The following is an 8070-nucleotide window of genomic DNA, read 5'->3' on the forward strand; positions in this document are numbered from 1 at the left end:
ACTTAAGACCAGATTTTCAAATAAATTTAAGTCCCTAAAGATTCAGTTAGGCACTTATTGGGATTTTATAACACCTCAGTACCTAAAATTAATTGATTTCAACAGATATTAGGAGCCAATATATTCTTGAAAAGCCCACTAGGCACCTATCTGCATCTTTAGGCACCTAAATATCTTTAAAAATCTGTCCTTTAGTGTATAATACTTTTTTCGCCTGACTTCATGAAATATGACAGTTGTTACAACACTACAATATATCTGCTAACATGACCGCCAAACTTCACAGAAGGGAACTTTCTGGTTACCTCTGTAAAGAGAAGAAAAAAAAATAACAGAGGCATGTGTCAGCAAAGCTCAGAGTGATCTACCTATAATTTCTTCAGCAACATACATAGCACATATGTCCTAAGATTCTCACTCCACACTCATTGTACTGTCATAATAGGGTCTTAATGGAACCAGTACAAAACATTTTTTCCCCATGGAAATGTTTAAGTTTTCAGCCAAAAATTCCAAAAGAGAGATTTTGGCCAAAAATTGGAGTTGCAGAGCCTCCTCCCACTTCCTGCCATGTTCACCCTAAACAGCTGCCCACCTGGATCCCTGTTGCCTGTGTCTGAAGCTGCTTTTACACAACTGGGAGCGTCTCTTACACTGGAGGGGAAACAGCCCTCCTCCCACTACCCAAAATGACATGGCTCTGCCTGGCCATCCTTCACGACCCAACCCAGCTCCAGCCCCCACTTCCAGGCATCCCTTTTCCCCATCACTGAATGGGTCTGGAGGAGGTGCAGGGTCTGGACTGCTCCATCTCCCGGGTGTGAATTTTCATCATCAACCCAAACCTGACATTTGTTGTTGGGTTCTGTACCCAATGCATCCCGAACCCGATGCCTGTAGTCAAGTCCCATCAGGTTTGGGTCAGGCACAGGGCTCCACTCCAGTAGGACTATGGGATTACACAATTTTACAACTTCTCAAAGCAACCAGGTGAGACAATACAAAGACAGACAATGCTACATAGACATAGCATATTTGGGGGGTGGAGCAGTAATAAAAGAGGACAAGATACACATGAATAGAGAAAGGTGGGAAGGAGGGAAGGAGATGACCGGGGACAGGGAAGGGGAAAAGAGGAGGGAGCAGGCAGAAGGGAGGTCAGGCATTCTTTGAACCATTTCAGTGTTTTTAACCAAATGTACCCAGTGGGTCCAAATACATCTAATTGCTCTCTATGACAATAGGTTATTCTTTCTGCAACTGTTAACTCAGACAGGTGTGAATATCACTGACCTAGTCCTGCATTTTTGCAAAATCCTCTATGTGGTGATCACTGCAGCCCACAAGAACCAAAGTCTGTGTGGTGGGGTTAAACCCAGCGTAGCAGGTGAATAACCAAGGCTACATTCCATTTACCCACATTTACCCTCAAATACACAGCAGGTAAGGGGCAAAATCTGGCCTAGAAATAATCTTATTTGTTACTCATGTCTCATTTTGACTACTGTTCTGACTATATTATATTTATTATAAAATGTTTTGGCTGTGATATAATATAATATATAAACTTTGGGCCCTAAATGACTTGCCCCAGGTCCCACAGGAAGTATCTGGCAGAACCAGGAACTGAACCAAGCTGTCTTAAGTCCCAACCACTGGGCTGTCCTACCACATCAGACTATTAACTGAGCTCAGTATGAGGCAGAACACTTGCTTCCATTGCTACCCGTGTGTTGCCTCATGCTCTCAATGCAATCCATGAAAACAAACAAACAAACATAGAAATGTCAGGCTAGAAGGGACCTCAGAACACCATTGAATTCACACACACCCCCCCGCACCGAGTACCCCTAGACCATCCCTGACAAATGTTTGTCTAACCTGCTCTTAAAAATTCTCCCTGGGTAGGGATTTCTCAACTTCCTTGGTAACCTTCTGGTAAAATGTCTTATGGTAAAACTACAACAAATCTAAGCCCAGTAAGGCAGACTCTTGAACCCCCATCACTACCTGTGGATGGAACTCCCATTAAAGCAAAGACCTGTACATCAGACAGAAAACAGCTCCTCGGCTTGGGATTTCCAAAGGCAGTTCTAGGCATTAGGCAGCTGCCTCTCCTTGGGAGCCAACCCAAAGGGACATGCTGGTCTAACACCCTATTCCTCAGAGGAAATGTCTGTGAGCTTCAGCTGATGAGTCCTCCTGGGTAGGGGAAGAGAGCTGAAATACTCTGGTTCTATCCACAAGCAAGTCCTTACCCAGCCAGGAGAATGGTGCCTTTCTCAGAGGTAAGCCCCGGAATCCTAGCTGGTTTGACTTCTAAACAAGCGTGACAAGGGAAGAGCTAAGAGTAGAATGGGACGGTGCTCACCCCATTTAATGTGAAACTTCTTTGGTGCGTCATGGGGTGAAAAGCAGGGCAGAATTTGTGGCAATACGTTTGACTAGCAGGGACAGTTACTGGGATACTGTGTACGTTGGTGGTCTCCACACCTCAAAAAGGGCATTGAAAACTTGAAGATGGTTCAGAGAAGAGCCACCAAAAATATGTGAAGTTTGGAAAACCTTCCTTGCAGTGAGACATGAAGGAAACTTCACCTGTTTAGCTAATGCTCAAGGAGGATAAGAGGTGACTTGCTCATGGGCTGAAAGGATTTCTGATAGTAAACGGCTCCCTAGCAGCCAAAGATCCAATGGCTGTAAATTGAGGCTAGACACATCCAGGGTAGAAATATACCACAAGTTTTAAACAGGGAGGGTAATTAAACATTAGAAACATTCAACAAGGGATGTGGTAAATCCTCCTTCTCTTGGAGTCTTTACATCAAGATCTGATATCTTTCTAAAAGATATTTTCCAGCACTCGCACAGGGTTCCTGTTCCATGACTAGGGCTCCTACACACTACGATAAATAACAGTAGCTCATTCTCATTGTACTGAGGATGCAACTCTCTGGTCCGTGTTTTCAGACTGGGTGGTCACAGAGGTTTCTTCTGGTCTTAATATCCATGAAAAATGAATTTAGTAGTGAAGTGTTGAAAACAGCCCTGCTGACACTTAGGGCATGCTGCAGAGAGGATCTATGTGACAGGAAGTTTGGAAAACGATGAGGGAAGGGGCCCGGGGATGGAATATATTGTGTTTGTAGACTGAGTTCATTTATTTTACCACATGGATTCTCTCTCGACTGCTGGGCAGTTCCTCCTATGTGGATTGTGAGTTCAGTGTCAGGGCACCTAAATCCAGATTTTTAAAGGTATTTAGGCACCTAGCGGGATTTTAAAAAATATCTTGGTTCCTCAATCAAATTGATTTCAGTGGGTTTTAGGTATCCAACTACTTTAAAAATCTGGGCCTTTGATCTTATTTATGAGTAACCCCCCCATTTGAATTTTGAAAAAAATAATAATAAACATTAGACCTCAGTGGAAATGCTGTTTCATCTGGACTGAAAAAGTTCATTCAGTGAATCCATTTCAATGAAATTTCTGTTGTTCGTTTGTTTTTTCTTCGCCAGAATGGAGTATTTTGATAAGGTCACTATGGAATGTTTCAGTTCTCCATTTTGGAATGACTTTTCATTTCAGTTTTTGTATCTGATATGACGTGAGATGATACAGTTGAAATCAGAATGAAATGTTTCATTTTCATCCAAATGAAGCATTTCAATTGACCCACAATGAATAATTTTTTTTTCAAAATTTTGTTTTGTGGAAAATTTCAATTTTTTTTCCTGGTCCATTTTGGAATGGAAACATTTGCAAAATGCAGAATTTCCCATGAAACAAAACCTTGGATTCCTGCACAGCTCTCAGAAATGTAACTAACACCTACCTACTAAATTCCTTCCATTTGGTGATGACACTAGGACTGGAGTTAATCCAGAGGTAGAAGTAAAAGATTTGGAGGTGACACAGAGCCATTCAACCTACCACTGCCTAGAGCTCTTGGTCCATTAGTATCTAGGTTTAATCAACTCCAGGGCACACCACAAGATTTATTTATTATCCCAGACTTCTTCATAATGCCACTATTGCTACAGAAGAGAATGTGGCCTAGTAAGTAGAGCACTGTACTAGCATTCAGGAGACCTGATTCCTGTTCCCAACTCTGCATCTGGCCTGCTGGGTGATGATGGGCAAGCCACTAGCTCACTCTGTGCCTCAGTTTCCCCACCTATGAAATGGGGGTGATGACAGAGATCTCCTTTATAAAGCACTTTGAGATCTACTGTTTCCAAGTGCTATAGAAGAGCTCTGTGGTGTTATTATTAATACACTATCTGGAGCACTGGACTGGAGGAGAGGAGACCACGGGGGGCTGGAGCAGGGGTTTCTCACTAGCTGCTCTGTGTCCCAAGCCTGCACAGATCACTGTGAGACCTGAGTGTCTATGTTTCCTTACTTGCTGGCCTGTAAAGCACAGAGCAGAAAGGTTTTTGATTCCATCCACTGAGAATTTGAAGGCCTCAAGCCGTAGTCAGGTGAACAGAGGCCAGTGTGATGGGACAATGACTACGACTACTAATACTAATAATGTCAAAGTTCTATTCTATATAGATTTGTATACTGTGCTAAACACCATAGTATCAAGTTCTATATAATGCTTACTCATTTGCTATTAGCGTCACTTGTTAATGATGAATTCCTACTTTGGTGTACAGTGGCAATATCTTGGGCAATGGGTTCTTTGCAATATCATTTGGGACTCACCAAGACACAGACAGCTGTGTAAATGCCTTTGAAAAATCCTAGGTGTTACACAGAACTCCTCTGTAACCAATGCCAAGATTCATTGGCCAGATCAACAACTCCTTTATCTTCCAAGTTAGCCAGAAAAGCAGAGGGAAATCTCTGTAATAAAGCCAGAGTGTCCGTCAGAGTCAGTGTCTCAGTGGGTAGCAGGAGGGACATGCACCAGCGTCTGGCACCAAGAATCCAGCTGTCAGGCATGACTCAGAGAGGGGAAACTTTATGGGCCTTAATATCAATGGGGACAGGGAAACAGCTGTCGAGTAGATACAGACAGCCAAGCGCTGCGCCTGCTCGAAGCAATGATGCAGTTTCACACTTCTCAAATGTGAAAATTGCATATTTGGGATGTTAGACAATAACAGATCTCTGCTGATGGACACAATGCATAAACAGAAGGAAAGCAAGAAAGCTCTTCAGTGTAACTGCATCTTCTCTGTCCTTTGTGCTTCTCTCTGCTGCCCATTCCCTTATTCTCAATTAAAATTACAGCAGTCTGAAGAACTAAATGTTGCTAAAGATTTTCTCCATCTGATCTGTTTGCTGCTTCGCTAAACAGTGGCTAGTAGCTGAGAATGTGCCATGGATCTTTGAACGCTTGCTCATTTCCACCCAAACAGGGAGCAAATGTCCAGCCACTGAATGGTGCAACAATTTCCCCAGCATTCATTCCCACCGAGTTCAGTCCAAAGGCACAGAACAAGGGCAGAGAAGATGCATTTCTTCTGGCTCCACGTGCTGGTTCATCTGGTCCCACATCTTGAGGGATTGTAAAGCTTTTCATCCTCTAAACTGATTGTTGCTGGCAGAAATCTATCTGTAGTGACCAGCAAATGAAAATAATTAGCATCAGTTGTCTGATTGTTCGCAGGTATAAAATGATTTGGTTGGTCTTAGTAAAATGTTCCAAATACCTTGTCGGTAAAAACTATTAAGCACTGAATTGGTCAAAAACAAAGCATCATGATCTGATTCACACAACTGGTTATGACAGTTAGAACTGCAGTGCAAATAATAGATTTTTGAAGTTCTAGCTGTTCCAAAACAAGAAAACAAATTTTGGATAACTTGAAAACAAAGTTATTTGGAATTTTTTTGCAAACCGAAAAGACAAATGTGATGTGTTGACCAAAATGTTTAGTTTGACCTGAACTAAAATGTTTTGTTTTGATTTCAAGCATTTTTGTACATTTCTGATTTTTTTTCTTAATTGAAGAAAATTCCAAAACAAAAATTCATGTTGACCCAAAAAATCAAAATCTTTCATTTTGGAAATCTCAGAATGAAACATTTTGATTTTTTTCTTCTTTTCTTTTTTTTCTTTTCTTTTCAAGATGAACAGTTCAGCAAAACAGACATGAATTTGCTAAATGTTTCTGCATTTCTGTATCTTATCTGCATTTTTAAACCTCCCCTCTACCCAAAGAAAAAAAAGTTTGGCTGAAAAATGTCACCCATCTCTGTTAGGAATGAGCAAATTTAGAGGGTAGTGTAGAAAACTTTACACTGTCTTTGACCATTCAAACCAAAATACAGGACTTCAGCCTCTCATGAACCTATCTTTAAACTATGTATTTCTATACTTTAGTTTAAATCTGGCTACCCTCTGAGACAGGTTGTACCCTCAGCTACACAGGTTGTAATAAGATCCAATGAGATAGAAAGGTCTGATTTTTCAGACCATAAGGGTCCATTATGGCCTTTGTTATGCAGGACAGATGAAATGATCCAATCTAGCCTTCTGGCCTTTGAAGCTAGGAATAAAATCTATGAATTAAAATCACTGAGTCAAGACTCCTGCATAATGCAAGGCAGAGAATTTTTCCAAGTGATTCTTGAATTTATCCAAGTAACTAGCACTAGTAAGAACATTTTCCATCAAAACATATTTTCTGTAGAAAATGGCTTTATCATAGCTTGTGAGTTTTCTCAGTAGAATTACTGTTTTTATAGAAAATATTCAGGATTGTGTAGAAAATGTAAAAAATTAAAATCATTTTTCTCTTTTTGGCCACTGAAAAGTGAAAAAAAAATCTGGATTTTGGACTTCCAATTTTTATTTTTTTCTGGAAAAAAGCTTATTTCCCAGCCAGCTCTACTAATAATTTGTGATTGAATTAGGTCATAATGTTGGAGGCCTTAGTAGATGAATCCATGGTATGGCTTCCATTTTCTGGATATCCAAATCCTATTAATTTTAATGGGAATTGAGCATCCAGCCTCCTTGGCTGGTTTGCAAGCACTTTGCCTAAATTTTCAGTCTCAGTTGGACGTATTTTTGCATTTATCAAAAAAGGTAAATAAATGACTTTCATGCTTTCTCCTCCCTGATGCATGTGACTTTGCTCACGCCCTCTGCCACTGAAATACGCCAAGCCATTGGACAAGGGAAATCAGACCGCAGTGACCGAGTTCATCTTCGTGGGATTCTCCTGGCTGGTGGAGCTGCAGGCGCTGCTCTTTGCAATGGTTCTGTCCATGTACGCGGTGTCCCTGACGGGGAACGTTCTTATCACGGCCATCATAAAAGCCAACCCGTCCCTCCACACACCTATGTATTTTTTCCTCACCAACCTGTCCCTGCTGGAGATCTGCTACACAACATCCATTGTGCCCAAGATGCTGGTGAGCCTGGTGTCAGAAAACAGAAGGATCTCACTATGGGGTTGTGCCACGCAGATGTATTTTTTCACCCTCTTTGGCATCACTGAGTGCTGCCTCCTGGCTGCCATGGCCTACGACCGCTATGTGGCCATCTGCAACCCGCTGCGCTACACCCTCGTCATGAGAAAGGGAGCCTGCGCCCAACTGGCCATAGCCTCCTGGATGGTGGGGATGCTGGTGGGCTTGAGCCAGACCAGCTATGTCTTCAGTCTGACGTACTGTGGGCCCAACAGGATCAACCATTTCTTCTGTGACATCCCGCCGCTTCTGAAGCTGGCTTGCGGGGACACCTCCATGAACGTGTTGGCCGTGTACCTGGTGGCTCTTCTTTTCATAACCTCCCCATTCATGCTCATCCTGGCCTCCTACCTCTTCATCATTGCCTCCGTCCTGAGGATGCCATCAGCTGAGGGGAAGCGCAAGGCCTTCTCCACCTGCTCATCCCACCTCATCGTTGTCTTGCTCTTCTATGGCTCCGGCATCATTACCTACCTCAGGCCCAAGTCCAGCTACTCAATGGAGAGCGACAAGCTCCTGGCCCTCTTCTACACGGTGGTGACGTCCATGCTGAACCCCATTGTCTACAGCCTGAGGAACAAGGAGGTCAAGGAGGCCCTGAGGAGGGTGCTCCATGGGATGACATGCTCTCGGTGA

At 42.6% G+C, this 8070-nt stretch overlaps 1 protein-coding gene across 1 annotated transcript; it reads left to right on the top strand.

Annotated features, from left to right (window-relative positions):
* Positions 1 to 6879: 6879 nt before the first annotated feature.
* LOC123347830 (olfactory receptor 10A4-like) lies at positions 6880 to 8070 on the top strand. Its single transcript, XM_044985019.1, has 2 exons — positions 6880 to 6909; positions 7129 to 8070. Exons 1-2 carry the CDS (start codon positions 6880 to 6882, stop codon positions 8068 to 8070), a joined length of 972 nt encoding a protein of 323 aa, XP_044840954.1.

This window comes from Mauremys mutica, chromosome 13 (assembly GCF_020497125.1).
Source record: "Mauremys mutica isolate MM-2020 ecotype Southern chromosome 13, ASM2049712v1, whole genome shotgun sequence".
Classification (NCBI taxonomy): Eukaryota; Metazoa; Chordata; order Testudines; family Geoemydidae; genus Mauremys; species Mauremys mutica.